This window comes from Camellia sinensis, chromosome 13 (genome assembly GCF_055761805.1).
Source record: "Camellia sinensis isolate YWXY chromosome 13, ASM5576180v1, whole genome shotgun sequence".
Taxonomy (NCBI): domain Eukaryota; kingdom Viridiplantae; phylum Streptophyta; class Magnoliopsida; order Ericales; family Theaceae; genus Camellia; species Camellia sinensis.
The window spans coordinates 62,728,790-62,753,111 of NC_138973.1; the positions used below are offsets into that span (position 1 = coordinate 62,728,790).

Here is a 24,322-nt window from a genome sequence, read left to right on the forward strand (position 1 = left end):
CATAAGATTCAGGATCTTATTGATGAAAAGACCCTAGCTCCACCCAAAGGACCTCAAGTTAGTACTGACTCGTCACCTCCCCACCTCAACCTCATCCATCCACTACCATCCACCTTCGACCCCAGCATATACATCACCCCAGCCCATCTACCCAAGCCTGAGGTGTTCATTCTAGAAAGCATGGACTTATGCATGATGGATGCACCTGGACCCCAATCATCTCAAACCCGTGAGCCCACTACTTCTGAGCTGAAGAGAATGATCCAAGATCTTCAGAGAACTGTGACAGATCTAGCCTCCGGGACATTGGCTCCGTCATCAACCACATCACATACCAGGGAGTTCATGTCAAAAGACTCCCCAGTCTTGGAACGGGCTGCATTTGAGGAATGCCAATCCCTTGGCAAAGTGGAGGCGAGTGGAAAGAACAAGATAGGGGCGGACATGGATCCCCATGAACATTTTCTGTTGGCTGTTGAGGCTTTGAAAGCCGAGGGACTGAACAAAGAGCAAGTGCTCGCAGTTGTTGTAAAAACTGTGGACGACATTTTCGCCACTCAAGTTGGGGGTAGTTTGAATCAAGGGGCAAGCCGGGAGAAGGGCCGTTGTACCAAGAATGTTCTTTTCAGATCTAATCTCGTGCTCGGAAGCAATCAGCAAACCCAGTCAGCGCCTACCAATCCCTTTACTGGTGCGTCCAGCAAAAATCCACAAACCTCGAAGTATCTACCCCGAGGACAGAGGGTCTTCCATGCCCTCTATATGTCTTTGTCCAAAGCTCTCCAAATCCTTGTTGAACAAGGCCATCTCAAACCCCTTGAGCCTCGGCCTCGGCCTCTCCCGAACCCTCTTCCGACTACGCATGATGCTACCCAGTACTGCGCGTACCATCAGCAAATTGGCCATACTACCGACAACTGCTTCCGTCTTCGCCATGAAGTACAGGATCTATTTGACAACGGGGTCATCCTCCCACTGAGCTCAGTAAAGTCTATCGGCACTGGATCGGTGAACTTGGGGGATAATGTGATGTGATCGGGGGATGAACCAGCTGCGGGTGGCGCTCGATTAACTCCAGACGTGGGAATGACATGCACTGTTCTAAGCAATGTGCAAACACCAGTTTTTGTGCTTTCTGACTTGGGTATTGAGTCAGTCTTGTTATTTTGTATAGAGTCAATCTTTTCTTACTGAGTCAGTTGGGTCTGTCTTGTTGTACCGAGTCAGTCCTGTTTTGTTGGAGTCTGGTGATTTTGGGGGTGTTACCTCAGACATCACTTGCTTGTTTTGTGTTTGTCTTTTCGTTTTCTTTTGAGTCTGTTTCTGCCGAGGAGCCAGTTGTGCCAACAAATCTGAATGAAACAACAGTAATTTTCGCACTCTTGTGTTTGCTTCTGTCGTGTGCTAGTTGTGCCGGGATTTAAATGAAACGACAGTGCATTCCACCTGCTCTCTTGTGCCCTGAAATTATTGCATTGACCTAAGTTTTTCAAAACTTTTTGAACACTGCGGTGAAAACAAAGAGGGAAGAATTCCTCCGGTTTTGCAAAATTTGATCAACTGAGAGGAAGAGAGACATGCTAAGCCCTTAATGAATGAAATCATGTTTGTTAATGTGAATACTGAGAAGGATCCTGGCTTGATCCAGATTGGTTCTACATTGTCTTCCGCGCGAGTGATTAGTCGCGTTCTTAAAAGATTTCAAAAAAAAAATGTTTTGCGCAGTCCTGCGAAGGCCTGTGTGGAATCGCTCTTGAGATTGTGCGGCTTAGGATCGCTCTCAGCCTTGAGACTCGACCCCCCTTTTTTTTCTTTTCGACCTTGAGCCTTAACTCAGAATGTTCAACGGTCAACCGCAATGTGAGGCCTGTGTGGCCAGATTCGAAGCAGCCCTCGATCTAGAGGCAGAAAAATGTCCGATTGTGCTCGAAGAGCTGAAGATGTATCATTCCGCAAATCAATGAAGATCGACAAGAATGCCAAATCCTAGAAGGGAGGAAAAAAGAAAATACTGTTGAAGGACAGCTGAGTTCCTATCCACAACACTAGGAGCAAATTCAACCCCCCATCAGATGGACTCCTACATCGTTAGCGAACAACAGCCATTCTCCTGGATTCAGATGACTTCAGGATCTCAAAACCATTTGACATGGACAAAGCTACACTTTTACGCTTGAGAGGCTCGTTGGGCCGAAAACCCGAAAGGGCGACCCAGGCAAAAGTTAGAGCAAAGAAAAGAACAAGAAGAAATAAAAAGGGAAAAGAAGAAAAAGAACACAAACAAAAAAGAAAAAAGAAAAAAGAAATAAAAAATTCTAGACAAAGTAAAAAGAAGAAAAGAATTGAAAACAAATGAAAAGAATTGAAAAGAAGAAAAACATAGCTCGCAAGGTTGAAAACTCGGAAGGGCGGCCTTGGCAAAAGTTAGAGCGCAAAAGGAGAGGTTAATACCCGAGTGTACCTAATCCCGAACTACGTAAGGCTTGATTCCCATCTTTGGGATACGTAGGCAACTTTATCCTGAAGTCCAACCGTAAAACACTTCAAATTGACTGTGCCCATGTAATGGTTTTGATCATCTTCGCCTTCTCTGTATCCGAGAATTTGGTTGTGTTCGTCACTCTGAGGACTGACTACAATGTGCTGCGGTGCCATTCAAACAAGGGGCAACTTTCCGTTGCGATTCAATGTGCCGTGGTGCCGTTCAAACAAGGGGCAACTTTCCGTTGCCATGCAGCTCTCTTCAAGCAAGAGGCAATTTTCCTTCGGATCTGAAGTTGTGCATCTCAAGAGTAGGTTCTGTGCTCGTTGAACAGTGACCATTTGCAAAAATAGCTTTTGAGGATTTTTTAATGAGGTTGACTAATTCTCTCGAAAATTATTCCATTCTTCTAAAACTGGACCATTTCTTGGACCAAAAAAAAAAGGGAAAATTTTCAGTGCTCATAGCCTGACTTGCATGATTTTAAATCAGAAAATTGAACAAGCATGTTAATCTAACTCTCATTTTGGTCAAAATTGTTTTAACAGAAAGCCAAAAACAAAAAATGGTCAAAATGATGAACTAGGGGCACAGTTGAGTCAGGTGTTTTGTCTTTTCCCCATTGTCAACACACTTGCTAGAAAGGGCACTCTATCTGCCAGAAAGGGCATTCTACCTGCCAAAAAGGGGCACCATTGAAGCTGACCACAAAAGGGCAGAAAGCTCTCACATCCTCCAAGCAACGAGGTATCAATCCAAATGCAAAGCACGAGCTAGAATAGGACAAGATATTACACTCCCTCATCTGGACAGATCTGATCACGTCCAAACTCCCCAGCAGAGCATCGTCAACCGATGTCAGCTGCAGATTTGCTACACACCCAGTTGTAGCGCAATTCCTCTGTGGGAGGAATTCACTAGCTGTGCGCAGAAAAAAGAGAATCTAGCAGAATGCTAGGGGCAAGAGCCCGCAACTTCTTGTTTATCCATCAACCACCCAGGGGAGGGATAAAAAATGAGAGATTAAAGAATAGAGAGATGTGCGCTGAGAGAAAAAGTGAGGAAAAGGGTTTTGTGAGAAAAGTCGAGCCTGAGGGCCGAGTGATGTGAGAATCACAAATAAGAAGGGTGGGAAACAATACCCGGAGAAACTGGCTCCTCGTGCACCAAGAGGTATCTTGCCTTTGTAACACAGCTGAGTGTTGTGTCTGTGTGTTTTGTTTGTCTCGATTCTTGTTTTGAGTCGTTTGAGTGTCAATAAATGTGTTTAGGTTGTTTACCTTGTTTTTCCTTTGATGAGTTGTGTTTAGGTTGTTTTACCTTTTATTTTTCGTTGTTCAGTCTTTTTCGTTGTGTTCAGTCGTAGGCTCAATACCCGGTTACGAATTCGTTTCTCAATTTCAAAATGATTCGTTTTGTGCTCAGGAGTGCCGTGCCGTTCTCTACATTTGTGCAAAACAAGATTTGTTCTTTCACAAAACCGCAAGGTTCAACCCAGATCGTGTGAAAATAGTAAAACCAGGACCTATCTGAAGCTATGAAAGTTCCGGACTGCAAAGCAAAAGAAAAGAGGGAAAATTTGGAGCATTCGAGTTTGTTTTAACTTCTACAGGTTCCATTTTTGCATCCCGTCTTTTTAGATCGGACTGTCTGTTCAGACTGAGCTGTGTGCCGAGTAAACCGAATACTGTGTTATGAGCTGCGTGTTCAGAATGAGCAGTGTGCTGATACAAGCTGTGTGTTCAAAGTGAACAGAATACTGTGTTGACTGTTTCACTGTTTCAAGCCAGAATGGCGATCAGAAGTACTCTCCTTGAATTCCATTCCCCGTCAGAGTAAAGCGGTTTACCGCCACTCACTCCATGAGGTGCTTTCTAAAGTGCATCTTTGTTTGTTTATTGCATTCCTTAAATATCATGCTCTACATCGCTTGTAACATGTACTGTATCATCGCACTTGTTGCATTCATTTGCATCTTGTATTATCTCTTATTGTTTATCCTTTTACGCCGGGCCGCATTTAGGATCGTGGTCCCCCGGGACTTAACTTAGGATGCGTGGAACGCGTTCCTGAGTTACCTGACCTCTTCTCACGATTTCAGCGTGGTTTGAGTGTCCCGTTTCCTCACACGATTTCAGCGTGTTTGGAATTTATCTCAGGTTGCGTTGTGTACGCACCTGGGCGGTTGTTTTCAGACCTCCTCTCACGATTTCAACGTGGTTTGAGTGTCCTGTTTCCTCACACGATTTTAGCGTGTTTGGAATTTATCTCAGGTTGCGTTGTGTACGCACCAGGGCGGTTGTTTTCAAGCCTCCTCTCACGATTTCAGCGTAGTTCGAGTGTCCCGTTCCTTACGCGATTTCAGCGTGTTTGGAATTTATCCCAAGTTGCGTTGTAGACGCGCTGGGTGGATTTTTGGACCTCCTCTCACGATTTCAGCGTGGTTTGAGCGTCCCGTTCCTTACGCGATTCTAGTGTGTTTGGAATTTATCTCGGGACGCGTGAAGTGCGAGCCCGAGCGGTTGTTTTCACACCTCTTCTCACGATTTCAGCGTGATTGGAGCCTCCCATTCCTCACACGATTTTTAGCGTGTTTGGAATTTATCTTAGGTTGCGTGGAACGCGCTCCTGATTAATTTTCTTTGTTCTGCCTCCACTCACGAGTCCAGCGTGGTTGGAGCATGTCACCCTTTGCATCTATTATACTCTTTGTTGCATCGCATCTATTATCTATTGCATCATATCTGTTTTATCGTCTGGTCTAGGAGACCTTAAATCCCGCATCTTCATTCGCACTGTCTTGTGCACTCTCTGGTCCAGGAGACCTTAAATCCTCTAAACGTGCAATTCCTTTGGTGTTTGTCGTGCCCGAACGACTTCTGGTGGTCTGGTATAGCCACCTGCCTGTGTTTGTGGTGAGTTCCTAAGAGACCTACTGAGACAGTGGAAACTAGAGTTCGAATGGCTCGTGCCTAGAACGCAAAGGTTCGGGATTTCCGAGACTAAAGTCTGGTTTAAATACCCAGGGATATATCCTCGGCTTGAAATCTGTATGGCAGCCCCATAGATTAAGATAGCATGTATATGTGCCTCAATTCTGGATACCGAATCAACCTAGTCTGTCACCCTGTTGGAGAATAGGGAAAGCTGCGACCATAGTTAAGGAGAAAAGTAATACCTGCGGTTCAAATGAGAAGAAGAGGAAGATTCCCACATCAGCATAAGGTAGGACATTGCCGAGGTAAGTCATTCCCTTTTCCTAGCTATCACATTGCATTTTAGTCATTACAGTGCATTACATAAGTCCAATTATTAGACCGGCTTCGCGTAGCGTATAAGTCCAATTATCAGACCGGCTTCGCGTAGCGTATAAGTCCAATTATCAAACCGGCTTCGCGTAGCGTATAAGTCCAATTATCAAAATCTTCCCGCATATCATTTTGCATCCTGCCCCTGAACTATGCTGGTTTGATTCCTTGCAAAAAGATACGTAGGCAGCCTGCAGGCACAACCATTTATTTATCTATATTTTGTTTGTTTGTCCAAGTCTTCGGCCTTGTCAAAAATGGGTCGTCTCTGGGCTTTAACACTCACTCCCGTCACTTCTTGACTTCCGAGTTCTGTCAAAGAGGGGCAATTGTAGACACCCCAATTTTGACCAACCTTAAGACTCAGACGTCACCAACTGAGCGCTCGATGATGTTGCATTTTGTGCTAGTTCTGAGGTTGCGGAGTCTCGGCTGCGAGCCTTGCCTTCGTACTTCAGGGCTCTTTTGTGCTTTGCCTCGATTTGCGAATCGGGTCCTGTTTTCTCTTTCCAAAGGGAGGGAGAGGTCTCGTAGACCATCTTTCAGTGGCCGTAGGCTACGCTTCGTGGTCGTAGGCCATTTTTCCCGTTTGGAGTCCAGCTTTCGATTTTCGGAGCCGTCGGCCGTGTGACTCGGTTCGGGACCGCTTAACTACCTCCGTTTGCTCCAGTTTTTGGCACACACCTCATGTCCTCCCTTTAGAGGGACACTGTGGCCCGGGAGACCACCTTCGTGGTCATACGCCACTTTCGGTGCCTAACAACCGGTTTTTGAGGCCCCGAACCGCGCGTTTTGGCCCCCGAACCTTTGTTTTGCATCCGTCTTGGTCCATTTTTGGTAGGGACCCTATTTTCATTGCTAGGGAGGTGGTAGGATGGTGGGAGGCCACCTTTTCCCCTGAAAAACCAGTTTTCTCATTTTCTCTCTCCAAAAGCCGATTTTTCTGATAGAAAGTTGATTTTTCTCACTTTTGAGCCACAATTTCTGGCTTTTCATACCATCATTGTGTTGTGCTCATCTGGGAGGCCACCAATATGGGTAGGCCGACCAGTAATTCTTCTTGACCCTTTTGAACCCCTCTAAAAAGTTGGTTTTTCTCTCTCCTGAGTCACATTTTTTGGTTTTTCACCACACAGTTGTATTCTACTCATCTGGGAGACCACCTTTCTGGACAGGCCGACCAGCAATTTTGCTTGACCCTTTTGACCCCTGGTCGGCCGACCAGGGGGAGTGGCCGGCCGGTCACCTTAGCTGGTCGGCCGGCTTTCTGCTTTTTCCTCTCCTCAAGTGTGTTCCAGCTGTGCCAGCTGTTTTGCACTTGACCCACTGTCCGGGGGTTTTGTCCTTGTTTTGGTCCTTAAAAGGGGGTTTTGACCCATTTGCTTGGTTGGTAAGAGGAATTGGCCCCTTTGGTCAAGCTTCTTAAGGAAGCTTGACCCTTTTTGGTCAAGCTTCTTCAAGAAGCTTGACCCCTTTGGTTAAGCTTCCTTTAGAAGCTTTGAACCTCTCTCTTGGCTTCTCCAAGAAGCCTTACTTCTCTCCCTCTATATAACCAACCCTCCATCTCATTTTGCAAGGGTTAGAAAATTTTGGTAAGGGCTTACACACTCCATCCTCCATAGCCTTCTTCTCCAAGCTCCAAACCCTAATATTCTTGGCCATTCTACACTACAACTCCTAGCCTACCACCTCCACCATCCATTCCAGCCCCTTGATGCTGATTTTTAGTGGTTGAAGGTTCACCAACTTGGTCCAGAAGCTGCTCGAAACCTGCTCTCCAAGGGTAAGTGCCTATTTCCCCTAAACTCATATTTTTTTGCATGATTGGTTAGCCTTATTTGCAAGCATTTTTGGGCTTCGACCCAAACTGTAAAGTGTCTTATTTTGACCCCCTCTTCAACCTTGTTTAAGGGAACTTTGCTGTTTGAGGTCATTTACTTCCCCTTATCCTCTATCTCTCTTTTAGGGCTATTTTTACATCCTATTTTAGCCTTACTTGTGAGCATTTTCGAGATTTTCTATAAATTGGAAAAAGTATTTTTTTGACATCTTCTTCAAGTTTTGTTGAGGTCCTATTTCCGTTTGGAGTCATCTTCCCCCTATGCATGCTTCATCCCTTCATGATTAAGGCTATGCATTAGAGCACTTGCATTGGCCATGGTTTGGCCTCTTAGCCACTGAAATCCAGTGGATTTTTAGTGGCTTAGATGCATTTTTGAGGGCCAAAATTAGAGGGGGATGACCCCCTCTCTCCTTGTCTTGCTTGGGGGTCTTTTGGGCCTTCCAAAGGGACCCTATTTTGCATGCATTGAAGTCATGTTTCAGGCCTCATTCTAAGGGTTTTAAGGTCTGCCTAAGCTCTGTCAAGAGCCCATTTTGTCATATTTTATGTCTATGATGCATGTATAGAGCAATCTCATTCAAGGCCTTTCAAAGGGGCCTTACTTTGCATGTTTCCGAGACTGATTTCAGGCCCTTTTTGGTGAGTTTTAGGGCTTTCATATTTGATTTCCAGAGTTGGTTTTGCTATGCTAAGTGTCCATCATATATGTGTTGAGTAACCCCTTGCATGCCCTTTCAAAGGAGCTCTTCATTTTCGCACATGTTGGCTGCATTTCAGTAGTTATTTGGGCATATTTTGTCATGTTTTATTCACTGTTTTTGGCTGGTTTGATGAGTTCTCATACTCTTCATATACATTCCATGTAAACCATGCTTGCTAGCCAAATTTGCATGCTATTTTAGTCCATCATGTTAGCACTTTTTGGCCATGATTTAAACTAGAAATGTGCATGTTTTGGGACTGCCTTGGCTCTGTCTTTGTACTTCATGGCCAAATAATGCTTTCTTTGCATAGTTATAATTCAATACATGTGCCTAGCTTTGAGTTTCGGGGCTTATTTCATGCATCGGATGCCATATTTTCATGTTTCGGGACCATTTAGCATCATGTTTCAGTGCTGGAAATTACATGTTTGTATGCCATCTTTCATCCCTTACCATGCCTTGGTAAAGTGGTATTTTATGCCTTAGGTTCGGTCCTCGGTATGCGTGCACGTGTGCACGCATTTCGGTTGTCTCTTTTCCATCTCATGGCCACTGTTGTGATGTGGCTGAGGTCCACTCATGTTGGTGTAAGTCCATCGTGCATTGTGTATGCCATTTCAGTCCATAGCATTGCGTACGTTAGGTTGCATGTTAGAGCATTGTGTATGCCATGTTACATCGAGCATTGTGTATGTTATTTCATAGCATTGCGTATGCGGTTGTATGTTAGTCGCATTGTGTATGCCATCTCATTTGCATTGTGTTTGGGATAGGGGTTAGCCCAAGCACGGGAAACGAGGGACGTTTCGTACTCCGAGTGACGGAACGTGTCTCAATTCCCGGTCGCCGACACTCCAGATTACCCATGATGGAGTTTAGGTCTTGTTGCGTTTATATGTGCATTCATTTCACATCGAGTCGTGCAATTCGACTCCTCGGCCATCATGCATCGAGATGCGTGATTGGTGGCACGAGGATCGAGGACTACACTCCCTGAAGAGTAGTCATGCATACATATGTGAAAATACTTTGCTGTGCCCCTTTCTTGCTCTCTGTTACAGCAAATTAGAAATCAGCAGCTTTCTGAAGCCATGCACAGCATTCCGGCATTAATCGCAAACAGAGGCGAATCGGGACATCGCAATGGATTTCCGCGCAAGGCAACTCGAGCATGCATCTTTCATCATTCGAAACAGAGTTGAGGCGGTCCATGGGTTTGCATACTAATTTACTTGTTTTCCTAGTTAAATTGTTAATTAATTAGGGTTTTGTACTTATTCAGACTGTAATTATTATTCGGACTGTATTATTTATTCAGACCCTCCGAGCGAGGGCACAATTGTAATAAGTGTGCGTGCGTGTGATGTATGTCTTCCAACCTCACGAATTTCTTCCTTTTATTTACCAGCTTATGATGGTTAGATTAGGGCATATTTCAATTAGCATACTTATGCTTGCATGTTTGCATCATTCGTCTGTATTGCATGCACCGGGCTCGGCGCATCATACTAACTGCATTGTATTTCAATTCTGAGTTGAATACTTGTTAGTTGTAGCATTTCACATGCCATCCTTAGAATAGCCGAGCCTACTATAGTTACATTTTGCATGTGTTGCATTAAGCATTTCTGTATATTTAGGATCATGCATGATTTCTAATCCGCTTCTGTTTTGGTTTGGAGTACTCGGTAAGTGTTTATGCTTTAGCATCCTTGCATGTGTGTGAGTGACTGCCATGATAGCATGCTTACCATGAGGCTATGTGCTTATGTGATATACCTGCCTGAATGCCTGTGGGTGAAGGTTGAATTATCTGAATTGGAATAATGCATTGACTGTGTGTTTTAAGCCTACTTGAGAGTGGCAAATCACCCTGTTTTCTAAGCCCACCCGAGGGTGGCAAAATCTACATTTTAAGCCTACTTGCGAGTAGCAAACCATTTTTAAAACAAACATGAAATGTTTTGTTCCAATTCGGGCGATCCAGTCTATACTTGTATGCTGTGCGCATCACGTAGTAAGTCTAGGCTAATAACCGGAATAAAAACGCATAATGTTTTCAAAACTCGATATCATGGTTAGTAGAGGCCGATCTTTGATCGGGCGAGCGGGGGTGCTCACGAAGTGACCTTCCCCAATCGTACCCAAGTTCCCGAGCCGAGGCAACTTTGGTAATGACGGACATGTGGCCTTAGGCACGAGTCAGGGTTTCCTAAATTTCCCCCAAAATAAAATATTTGGGTGGCGACTCTGTATCTGGCAAAGCAGTCCATGTTTGGCACTTCTTTCAAAAAAATTTGTTTTCAAAAATGATTTGCCGGATTTGGACTCTTTGACGATTCATCGGTCTTGCATTGTACTCTGCGGGATTAGATACAGGACCGTGACATTGAGTCCTGAACTGTAGTGAGCCCCATATGAACAAAACGGGATTTTCCTCCCGGGACGTCTACAAATGCACAAATGGATCTTGATAGTTTGTGTGAATCCATTAAGGTTAGGATTGTATTGTGGGTTACAACCTCTTGCCCATTTATCATCTACTCTGTAAATGACTTGGTTCATAATCTTCAGCAAGTTAGATTCGACATAAGGGATGGATCTTAAGTTGTTTAAGAGTCTTCTTCCCTGCATCAGGGGATGCTGCTGCAGTTGCTTGGTGTTGGTTGTTGGTGGTGTATACTCTGATGGTCGTTGTGCTTTTTGGTGGTGTTTTTCTCTCTTTGTTGTTGGTTTCTCACTAACTCTATGGTTGTGCTAGTAAATGATTGAGTATCCTTCTTGGTGCCAACCTAGTTGGGATTTGGGTAGTTTATTTTGATGCTTTTTGCACTTCCTCTTCTTTATTAATGTAATTTCATATGAAATGTATGCCTTTTCATCAATAAAGTTTTTTTACTAATCAAAAAAACAAAAGCTAGCTATATATCTGCTTAAATAAGTTAATTTTAGAGTTTAAATTAAATAATAATAATCTAAGGGATTTTTACTGATAAAACTCATTTAGAGATGTTCTAATCCAATAAGTCCATGAAGGAAATTTATACTTAGTTAGTCTCATGTGTTTATTATACTTTTATTCCATGAAATCCTTTTTTCCTGATTTATATTATTTGTTGAACTATTATACCCTTATGTCTATTGTTGATATGTTTTACACACAAAAGGTTATACATGTTTCCTTTTTGACTCTCCTTCTGTTTTGGTAGTTACCATTATTCATGCTTTTGATTCTGATTCAATTTCACTCACATTGTGGTATTATTTAGTTGTGCTAAGGTTGCGTTGCTGTGGGAGGAAGATGACAACTCAGAGCTGTGTGTATTGCATTAGTGTTGTTCGTTTGTACTTTATTTTGTTACATAAATGTGCGAAGTCAGTCATTGATTAGAGGGAGAGAACGAGTATAGAATTAAGTTTGCGAAATCAGTCATTGATCAGAGGGAGAGAACGAGTACAAAATTTCTTCTCAAGGTTAATATCGTTTTGTTTAGAGATGCATATTCATTTATGTTTGGATTTATATAAAGGATTGTATGCTCTTTTTTTTTTATTTGTCTGCATTTTTTGGAATACATGGAGATGCAAGTTTATTTTTGTCGAATGAGCTTATGATTTTTGTCTAGTAATACATGCACATAGAGCTCTGATTTTTGCATGTTGTAAATGTTCATATTATGTTAACAATGTGAATGTTCACATATTATTGTTTATATCATTATGAAGGGCTATTTATTGCCATTACATTTGGTGGTATGAATTTGAACTTGTCAAATGTATATTGATGTGTAATGATGGTGGGAATATTTTCAGTTTCAGACTTAGTAGTATAAAAGTTGTACAGACGGCAAGTTCACCTTTTCACTACAACAAAAAGTAGTTTTGCCTATGCAAGGAAATATGTCAGCAAAAGGTGAAAATCATCGGCAAAGAGTCTTGCCGACACACAAAGCTGCGTCTGCAAGCCATTGGAAAAAGTGTGTCGGGAAAGACTTTTACTGACAAATATATCATTGTGTCAGCAAAAGTAACATCTTTAGCGACAAACATTTAGTCGGCAAAAGCGTTCATTTATTGTCACCAATTTACCATTGCGTTGGCAAAATTGGCTCAAATAAGATGACTGCGTGACACTTTTGCCCACCCAAATTTGCGATGGAAAAAATAATACTTTTGGCGACTCAATATGAGTTGGCAAAAGTAGGCTTTTGGTGACAAATAGGCTTCATCGGCAAAGCATTTGATTGTTTAAAAAATAATAATTTGTTATTTGGAATGGCAAAAATTACCATCACAAATAACAAATCACTTTTCAATAAGAAATATTTATTGTTCAATAGTAATAAATTACATCCACACACATCAATGCATTGACATTAAAAAAATTATAATTATATAAGTAACAACAATAGATCACACGTGTTCTTACAATTCAAAATTTAAGTCTATACACAATAATACTTACAAGAGAAACCAAGTAATAAAAATAAAATCAAGTCAATCCCAATTAAAACGAGTGTTTATTACAATGGCCTTAGTGTAACCTATAGATATTGCTATAACTGTCGAATCACCATGGTAATTAGCATTTAAGGTTAATGAGGCAAGAGATGCTTCTTCTAGTAACTTCTTTTCCTTCTTTGAACAACCAAACCATTTCAATATAATGTGTTACTTGACGACAATCTGAAACACAAAACGTAAAGAAGTTATGAGTTTCAATTTTAAGTGGTTTTGCAAATATCTCTAACATGTTGCAGTTTGTTGTTTTCATGAATTGTTCATGATGTATAACCATCGTGATAGTAGGATTAGAAGCAAACACCATTCCAAAATTACTTGTTCATAATAGTGTTAAAATCTTGAATCAGTAAAATAGTAACATGAAGAACTAAAGCGTTAGAGCGCGAGGGAGGAATAAAAATTGAATACTAAGCAGAGTTCGGCCTCTCGAGCTTGGTTGCAGCTTCTAAAGGAGCAAGAATGGATAAGAATGATGCGAAAGGTAGCAATATCAGTAATGGCAGAAGTTTGGAGGTTTTGAGAGCTAGGGTTTTGGACTTGAAAATGGAGGTCAACAATGGGGGGGACGAGTGACCCCTCGTGTGTGCATAAGAAGTGTGGGAAACCCAACGGCGGCGGCCATTTGAATTCAGCGCTTGGGGGACAGCTGTGGGGCTGTATGGTCCCAATAATGTGAAGCCACGTGGCATCGAGAAGAGGGCTGTCAGTACGGTTGTACGACCCTTGACAAGACTACTGGCACAATTCGAAGGCCGACCAAATGATATAGCTCGGCCATGGTGGGGACTCCAATCACGCTCGACTTGGTACTGGCGGTAATCCCCATGAGATAGCTCGGTCGTGTAGGTAATCTCAATCACGCTCAGCTCGGATGGGATTAAGGGGCAATTGAGAGGGAGATTTCCACCGGGCAAGTATGACCGAGCTACGATGGCTCGAACTATAATGGACCAGGCGAGAGTCGTCTGCTTAATTGGTGTAGCTCGTCGGCTGGTCATGTCGGGCCGAGCTACATTTGTCGACCGGGGCGTGGAAGTCGTGCCTATGCCAGGCCGAGTTGTAATTCAGCTAGTTGTTCGCTCGGAACCACAATGCCGTGTCTGGACCAAGTAGAGCACAACCCGGGGTGATTTTAGGCCGGTTTGGCAGGCAACACGTCTCAGCCGTGTTGGACGTAGTTCCGTTTCTTCCCAAGGGATAGGTCGGTCATGATATCCCTGTAGGGCGTGCCACCTGGACCAATGGTAGAACGGAGGGGAAATCCACTCCTGGCACGCGTCAATACCGTTTGACGGTTCCATACGTATTACTTGGAGGTTTTGGCCTTTACACGCGTAGGGTGGTGAGAGGCGAGCACTGCCACCTGTCCAAGAAATGACAACAGAGGTAGTGCGCGCACAATCCTTGAGGCTGCATGGCCAGCCTAGAAAAAGGAATGGAAGGGGAACGTTAGAGGTATGCTATCTGAACAACTCTCTCTCTCTCTCTAAAATGGTATTCTTCTTCAAGTGAGCTAACTTGATCGTCGGAGGGACTATCCGGCAACACCCCGTCGGGCAGCTTACCGTTTCTGTGTTTCCAGGAGAGACGCCGTTACGCGAAGCTTAAGTTCAAGGAGTACGGAGAGCGGAGGATATTTCACCCCTGTACAATTTAACACCACGTTAATATTAAATTTAGGCAGCATGTGATTTATATAAAACAAAAATAGTATATTTTCTGAATAATTATTCACATTATTTTAAATTTAATAGTCTGTATATTTTTATACTGAAAATTATTTCAAATAAACATAGTAATAATAATTTTAACTTTATTTGATATTATTTTTTTGAATATTATGGTATTTTTATATTTTTCTCTATATTTTTTCTAAATCAAAATATACTAAAACATAACATTTTTGTGCGACTAGGAGGCATGCCCCCCAAGTTGGCTTCCGGCCCACGCCTCTTACTGCCCACGTCTCCTCCAATCTATATATATATATATATATATAAAGCTATCCATCATCAACGACATACTCACATTTTCCCCAAACTCTCTTAGTCTCTCTCTGCCTCTAGTTGTTTTTTTTTATATAAATAAAACTTTGAGTTTAGTTTAGAGTATTTAGTGGGTCGCAGTGAATGAAAAGTAAAAAATTGGAATTAACATAAAGGTGGGTTATATTATACCTTGAGCTACGATAACGTATTTTATGTATGTTTTGAGTTACCATATTTGTTTTACGCAATTTGTGTTTTATAAATTATTTTAATATTTCAATTACATTGGTTATTTTCTGACCTCTATTTGCTTAAATTGAAACCAATGGATATATTTTAGAAATTATTTGTTAATGATTTTATAAACAATTATTTTCTGTAAGTACCACCACAGGAGTCTCTTGGGGGATTTAAATAAACCATTGACTTCTGATTAGTCACCCTATAGCCCTCTATTTGTCATGGATCCATTGACATCTGTTCTATTCTATTCTGTATCGTGGTTATGATTATTTGCTTATATGATTTCCGAATTCTGCTTTCATTATTTAAAATTAGTTATGTATTTCAGTTACCAAACTAATCTCTATTTACCTTATTAATTTTCCATGGATTTTTGGACCCTCAAGCTCACTATATAATATTTCTCACTCTGTCATGTACTTATAGTTGTTATCCCCTTTCAGGTGATGAGATTTACAGGAATCGAGATTGAGATTGAGATTGGGAATGAATTGTAGCGTTTTTTTTTTTTATTTACTAGCTATAATTCTAATCAGACTCTTGTAATAAAAGAAAGCCCAAATGACTATCTTCCTTTTTAATAAACTTTTTGGTACCCATTTATTTTATTTCATGTATTTAATTTATCCGCTTACGCTATTTCTACAGAAATTTTAGAATTATTTTATTTTTATTGTCTTATTGTGACGCTAAACCTTTGGGTATCGAGTTTAGGTCATGACAAAAGTGGTATTAGAGCAATAGTTTTTTTTTTTTTTTAAAAAAAAAAAAAACATTTTAGTTTGTCTAACACGATTAAATCGTTTTCTAAATATTTCTGGGCTAAGTTTTCCTGTATTGTAAGGAATGGCAAATTTGATGGAGTTATTCTGGTTCGAGTCACCAGGAGTCCATATTGTCCCAAACCTACTAGAGGGCTGGGGAGATTCAAACAGTCTTGTCAGGTAAACCCACCAAACACTTGACCGGCTCATACGAAGACTTGTACCGACCGACGTTTTTCGAGACTTAGCCGAGGCAGCACACGCGAGAGATACATTGGGCCAACCCACGTTATTGGTCTTGCACTAAATCTAGGACATCTGCACTTTCTAGTTGCACCTTCGCCCCTAGGCTTTGCTGAGAGGAGAGGGCACGCGTACCCCAGTAGCCACATACGCACTACAACACCTCCCCCATAGCATGTTATCCATGTCTCAGCTGCGGACTTCACTGATAGCACAACATACTTGAAGGCACCTGTATAGATTACTAGGCGGGAGTTCTGAGGATATGATCACGGCGTTCCTATCTATATAGTCCAGGTTATATGACGTTGTTTTGGGATAGAGCACAGTGGCTGGGAGTTTGAGTCCCTCATGCATAGTGAGTTTGCGGGGCTATTTCATAGCCTAGTTTTTCAGAGCCAATTTTCATGGTTACCTAATGGTCCATTTTAGACGTCCGACCAGGAGATTTTTGTGACCTGACCATGATTAGTCTGATCCTTAAGTTTTTACATCAGTAGGATTATATTTTTGTATTAGAAGGATTAGACACTAACTCTTGATTTTTATCTAAGTATGTTGTATACTAACACCTTATAAGACACATGTTATGGAAATTATATATGTGTTATGGTATCTTTGTGTATCATAGATGTAATATTGTGATGACTAAGTATGTAATAATTTGGACCAGTCCACTAACCATTTTCACCCTGTAGTAATGGCTAACGATGGAAATGGAATCGGATTGTCGGTTAGCGGTGCCGACCCAATGGAGCAAATCATAGAAAGAGCAATTGCCAGTTTTCTGCGAGCCCTACAAACCAACATGAATAATGGAATGCCCAAACGGCGAGATGAACCAGTTACGATAAAATAGTTCCAAGATTTGAAACCCACCACAATCACTAGTGGTTCAAATCCACTGGTAACAGAAGCTTGGGTTAGAGACATGGAGAAGATTTTTCGTGCGTTACCTTATACAGAACAACAGAAGGTAATCTTCACTACATTCACCTTCAAACACGATGCGCAGGAATTATGGCTTCTTACCTTGGAAAAAGAAGAAATCGCGACCTGGGCAAGATTCTTGGAAGTCTATTACGAAAAATACTTTTCAAATTCGCTACGAGAACAAAAGGCATCAGAATTCATACACCTAAAGCAAGGAACAATGACAGTGGCTGAATACGAGAGCAAGTTCATGCAACTGGCTCGATTTGCGAATATGTCATTCCAACCGAAGCCCAGAAAGCTAGGAAGTTCAAAGCCGGCTTAGATGATGACATCAGGAACAAGATTGAGGTTCTAAAAATGCCAACTTATGTAGAAGTGGTGGACTGAGCGTACATCGCGGAAAAAAGGATTAAGGCCTCGCGCTCTGGGAAAACAAGTCAAAAGAAACGATTCTAGGAAAAAGACAATAGAAGATTTAGTGTTATACCTCCAAAGAAGGTAAATACGGGCACAACCAGTTTAGGAAATCAAGGTCCTACTAACCCCAAAAGTGGCACCATTCCAAATTGCCCTACTTGTGAGAGAACTCATTGGGGACAATGCCATCGCGACACAGGAGCATGCTTTAAATGCGGTCATGTTGGCCACTTGCTGAGAGATTGCCCAAAGCTTACCAATCCTATGGCAGGCCCCTCGGGACTAGCCCCAAACCCTGCAGTACCTGCAGGAGTGATGAAGGACCAAAACCGCCAAGGAAGAGCTTTTGTCATGGTGCCTAGAAACTCAGAGATTACTGAGAATGTTGTGTTAGGTACACTTTCTATTTGTGGTCATTTAGCTCATGTCCTCATTGACTCCAGTTTAACTTATTCTTTTGTTGCACCACATTTTACTCCCAAGTTAGCATTAACACTCGAACCCATAGGATATATATTGTTTGTCTTTTCTTCCTGGTAATTCTTCTCTTGGTATTGATGTGTACAAATCTTGTACTATATCCTTAAAAGGTAAAACCTTACATGTAGATTTGATTCCCCTCTATAGCGATTCCGGTTTTCCTTTTCTGTAATTGTTGTATTCCGGACTTTGGTTCCGTGGAATTGGTGTTTGTTTATCTTGTTGTCATCCTTTAATTCCATATGTTTGAGTTTTAGGATGTGTTGGGCGTGTTTCGAACAGGTAGGTTGAGTTTTGGTCTCAAGTGTAGTTGCCCAGGTTTTTGGTGTTACGCTCGAGCGGGTAATTCTGCGCTCGAGCGGAGTTTGGTTTTTGGTTGTCCGCTCGAGCGGGCCTTATTGCGCTCGAGCAGAGTTTACACACTCCCAGTATTTCGTGCCTCTGCAAAACTTCAGTAGGTGTGTTTTTCATGCTCGAGCAGGTTTCTTTACGCTCGAGCGGGTATGTTGGCGCTCGAGTGGGTAGTGCTTTGTCTGTGAAAGTTCTGGGAGGGGGAAACCTACGCTCGAGCGGACTGGTTTTCGTGCTCGAGCAGATGTATTTTATTCTTGTGTCTTGGCGCTCGAGCAGGCCTTCTTGCGCTCGAGCGTGTCCAGATTTTTGTGCTTGACGCTTGAGCGTTCTATTCTCCGCTCGAGCAGGAGTGTCGTATATCAGTGGGCAGCTGGGCATTTTTGAATCACTTTTTACGTTCACTCTCTCTCTTACTTTCTAAAAACACTTTTCAGAGCCTCTCTTTCTAGGATTTCCCTTCTCTCTAGGGTTTGATCTAGTTAGAGTGTTCTCCTATCCTTCAGCCTTTGTAAAAAGCGTGTTGATCGTCGAGGGCTTCGTTTTGATCCGAAAAGTTTGGAGTTTGGAGCACTTTGGTTTTGGTCTTCTTCTCCATTTGAGCTCTAACTTCGAGGTAGGGATATCCTACTCCATCTTATGAGCTTTGTCTTTAAATTTTGGTATTTCGATATGTTGGGGGTTGTTGAGTAATTTCGAGAGAGTTTGGGGTCATTGTGTAATTTTCAAAAGAGGGGTTTTCAACATTTAAAACCTTTATGAATGTAATACCTTGGAAAATGGACTTGGTGTTGGATTGTTGATGAAAATGGAACCTTAGGGTTAGTGTTGTAATTATGGAAAAAAGCCCTAATTGTTGATAAATTAATTTGCATAATTAATTTAGAGAGATGAGAAATTGAATAGGAAATATTCAAATTGGAAAGGTATGGGATTAAAGGGTATAGTTGGATTAATTTATCGCTCACCTAAGCAAATGTTGATAATTTATCCATTTCGTACATTTATTTTCTGTTTAGAAATAACTACTTTGGGCTATCGATGGAGGATAGTCTTGATTGTTGTAGACAATGCATGATGATTAGGAAAACTAAAACTAATCAATTGAGTAGGCTATTGAGTATAGTGGTTGTTATAATACATCGAAATTATGTATTGAATGATTGAACATGTATATGATAATTGTTTATATAGATTGTGTTGTGTGGGAGGAGATAGGGAATGTACTCCACAGTTTAGGAGAAGATAGGGGATGAACCTCTAAACCGAAAATTGTTTTACATTGATACAGCACTACAATGTGTATCAGTTGTGAAGGATGGAAGTGTTTTGTTATATTGATACAGCACTACAATGTGTATCATTTGTGAAGTATGGAAGTGGTTTAATGTGTTATTGATACAGCACCAAAGTGTGTATCCATCATGAATTTCGAAAGTATTTTAGTGACGAGTTATAATCTCATTAAATGATTTGGCCAGGTCCTGAGCCTTGTTTTCAAAATTAAAGTTGAATAAGAAATGGAAACTAAAGTGTGCCATGGGCATGATTGTCGTGAAACTGTAATACGACATACGTTGGAATATAAGTGTGGACCATCTATTGAATGCTATTATTTTAGTCATTGTTTATAGTTGGTTTAGTATATTTCTGCTGGGCTGTGGCTCACCTTTTATGGGACATCATTTTCAGGTACAGGTAGCATGCCACCTCTAAGGACATAGCTTGGGAGGCTAGAGGCAGACAGACTGTTTCTGTTGTTTTGTTTTCTTTTGATTTATTACATGTATATTAAGCCAAGGACTTTCTTTGTATAGAGTTAGTACTCTCTTTTTGTAACCAAGTGTTGACTTAGAAAGTTGTAAGCCCATAAGGCATTTACTTTCGTTGTCAACATGTAATACATTTTGTAATGATTACTCTGATGGAATATATTTATGCTTTATTATCTTATGTCTAAGCATGCTATTGTTGGATGATTTATGGGTTTATTTTGAGGGCATTACACCCTCCGAATTGAAAGCTTTGATGTGATCTTAGGAATGGATTGGTTGGCTGTTAATCACGCCTTTATTGACTACAAATCCAAAAAGATTTCCCTATTGTTACCAAACCAACTAGAGCTTGTCTTTAATGGGATTGGAGTGCCCACCTCTCCATGTGTTATAACCTCCATGACAACCCAACGACTTCTAAGAAAGGGTTGTTGTCGTTGTATCTGTTATGTAATCGATACTCAACAAGAGACCCCCACACTTGATGCAATCCCTGTAGTTCAAGAATTCCCAGATGTATTTCTTGAAGACCTACCTGGAACCCCAGTTTATCGTGAAATCGAATTCACCATTGAAACTCAACCTGGTACACCACCAATATCCAAAGCATCTTATCGTATGTTAATGGTAGAATTGAAAGAACTAAAAACCCAACTTCAGGAACTCTTAGACAAAGGTTTCATTTGACCAAGTACCTCACCTTTGGGAGCTCTAGTATTGTTCGTAAAGAAGAAGGATGGTACCATAAGATTGTGCATCGATTATCAAGAATTAAATAAGGTCACCATCAAGAATCAATACCCTCTACCATGAATCGATGATTTGTTTGATCAACTTCAAGGCGCCCAAGTATTCTCGAAAATCGACTTGCGTTCTGGCCATCATCAACTAAAAGTCAAAATGGAAAGCATCGAAAAGACTGCCTTCAGAACACATTACGGGCACTACAAGTTTCTCGTCATCCATTTGGCGTCACAAATGCTCCAGCGGCCTCCATGGACCTCATGAATCGAGTGCTCAAACCCTATCTTGATGAGTTCATCATCGTCTTCATTGACGACATTCTCCTATACTCCAAGTCACCGGTGGACCATGAGCAACACTTGCAAACGGTTTTACAAACACTACGTGATCACAAACTTTATGCGAAGTTGAAGAAATGCGAATTTTGGATCACTAGTGTACACTTCCTTGGTCACGTCATTAACAAAGATAACATCTCGATTGACCTCCAAAAAGTTACAGCAATCGTGGATTGGCCACGACCTACTAACGTGTCCGAGATTCGAAGCTTCTTGGGTCTAGCCGACTATTACCGGCGCTTCGTGCAAGATTTCTCAAAGATAGCATCACCCTTGACCTAGCTAACTGAGAAGAACACACCCTTTGAATAGATGGACAAGCAGGGACGTTGCTTCCAAGAATTGAAAAACAGACTTGTGACAGCTCAAATACTAGCACTCCCTACGAGAACGAAAGGGTTCGTCATTTATAGCGATGCCTCACATTATGCAAAATGGAAAAGTCATTGCATATGCCTCATGTCAACTAAAATTCACAAGAAGAACTACCCAACCCATGATCTAGAATTATCTTTGGAGATCTTCACCCTCAAGATCTGGCGTCGTTACCTCTACGAAGTAACCTGCGAAATTTACACAGATCACAAGAGTCTTAAATATCTGTTTGCACAGAAAGAACTGAATATGAGGCAATGACAATGGTTAGAATTTATGAAGGACTACGATGTAGAGATCCATCACCATCCAGGCAAAGCTAACGTAGTAACAGACACGTTGAGTCGAAAGACTACAAGAAGTTTGGCATGTACCTTTGTCCCCTGTAAGATCAATGAACTGCTCGCCAACATAATCGTGGAACCCACGTTGATAAAAGAAATTAAAGCACGCCAATGTGAAGATAGACTTTTGAAGAAAAAATACGATAAACAAAGAAGTACGCCTAATCCTGACTTCACCATAAGCAATGGGATACTAAAATTTCGAGATCGACTTTGCGTACCCAACATTCTAGAGCTCAAGAAGAAGATATTGGTGGAAGCTCACAGCTCGAGCTTTACAGTCCACCCCGGCAACACAAAGATGTACCACGATCTAAAGGAACACTACTGGTGGACGGGAATGACAAGAGACATAGCAAGCCACGTCTCCAAATGCCTACAATGTCAATGGGTTAAAGCAGAACATCAGAGACCTGCAGGAACGTTGCAACCACTCCCTATTTCTAAATGGAAATGGGAGCACATTACGATGGACTTCGTGGTCGGATTACCACAATCAATCTCGAAGAATGATGCAATATGGGTTATAGTAGATTGATTGACCAAATCGGCCCATTTTTTGCCAATCTAAATCACATACCCCCTTACTAAGTTTGTCACTCTGTACATCAAAGAAATCATTCGATTACATGGTACCCCAGTTTCAATCGTGTCTGACCAAGACCCCCGATTCGTGTCTCACTTTTGGAACAAATTACAAGAGGCTTTGGGAACTACATTGAAGTTTAGTATTGCATATCACCCGCAAACTGATGGGCAATCTGAAAGAACAATCCAAACTTTGGAAAATATGTTACGTATATGTGTGCTAAACCTCAAAGGTAATTGGGATGATCATCTACCTTTGGTAGAGTTCGCCTATAACAATAGCTACCAAGAAAGCATCGAATGGTATCATACGAAGCACTGTATAGAAGGAGATGTCGATCGCCTTTATGTTGAACGGAAGTTGGAGACAGGAAACAGTTAGGCCCCAAGATCATGCAAAAAACGTGCGATAAAATTCAACTCATCCAACATTGAATTCACACTGCTCAAAGTCGCTAGAAAAGCTATGCGGATACACGGAGACAAGACTTAGAATTTCAAATAGGAGATCACTTCCTAAAAATCTCACCAACAAGAGGGGTTATCTAATTTGGGAAGCAAGGAAAGTTAAACACACGTTACATCGGGGCATTTGAGATACTAGAAAGGATTGGTCCTGTGACATATTGCCTTACACTGCCACCTGAACTGTCCAATGTCCACAATGTATTTCATGTGTCGATGCTTTGGCAGTATCTTCGAGGTCTAGAACATGTTGTTGATTATGAGGACCTGGAAGTTCAAGAAGATCTCTCTTATGAAGAACAACCAGTGCAGATTCTCGATCGTCATAATCAGGTTCTCCGAAACAAGACTATACCTCTTGTAAAAGTTTTATGTCAAAATCATCGTGTCGAAGAAGCTATGTGGGAAACGGAAAATCAAATACGGGCCAAATACCCACACCTCTTCGAAAACCAAGGTACGACAACTTTGGAGACAAACTTCTTTTTAGAAGGGGAGAAATGTGACACCCCAAATGTTCAATTAATTTAACACCACGTTAATATTAAATTTTGACAACATGTGATTTATATAAAATAAAAAAGTATATTTTTCTGAATAATTATTCACATTATTTTAAATTTAATAGTCTGTATATTTTTATACTGAAAATTATTTCAAAATAAAAATCGTAATAATAATTTTAACTTTATTTGATATTATTTGCTGAGTATTATGTTATTTTTATATTTTTCTCTATAATTTTCTTAAATCAAAATATACTGAAACATAACATTTTCTGTGCGACTAAAAGGTGTGCCCCTCAAGTTGGCTTCCTGGCCATGCCTCTTACTGCCCACGTCTCCTCCTATATATATATATATATATATAGCTATCCATCATCAACGACATCCTCACCTTTCCCCAAACTCTCTTAGTCTCTCTCTGCCTCTAGTTGTTTTTATTATATAAATAAAACTTTGAAATTAGTTTGGAGTATTTAGTGGGTCACAGTGAACGAAAAATAAAAAGTTGGAATTAACATAAAGGTGAGTTATATTATACCTTGAGCTACGATAACATAATTTACGTATGTTTTGAATTATCATAATTTGTTTTACGCAATTTGTATTTTATAAATTATTTTAATTTTTCAATTACATTGGTTATTTTCTGACTTTCATTTGCTTAAATTGAAACTCATGGATATGTTTTAGAAATAATTTGTTAATGATTTTATAAACAATTATTTTCTGAAAGTACCATCACGGAAGTCTCATGCCTTGGAGGACTTAAATAAACCATTAGCTTCTGATTAGTCACCTTGTGGCCCTCTGTTTGTCATGGATCCATTAACCTCTATTCTGATTGTCACTTCAGTGACCTCTATTCTGTTCTGTTCTATACCGTGGTTATGATTATTTGCTTATA

General features: G+C 41.0%; 1 protein-coding gene across 1 annotated transcript; it reads left to right on the forward strand.

The window, feature by feature from the left end:
* Positions 1–20,325: 20,325 nt before the first annotated feature.
* Positions 20,326–23,443, forward strand: LOC145805437 (uncharacterized). Its single transcript, XM_082900572.1, has 3 exons — positions 20,326–20,734; positions 21,787–22,250; positions 23,141–23,443. The coding sequence occupies exons 1-3, from the start codon at positions 20,326–20,328 to the stop codon at positions 23,441–23,443; spliced, it is 1,176 nt and encodes a 391-aa protein (XP_082756698.1).
* Positions 23,444–24,322: the final 879 nt, after the last annotated feature.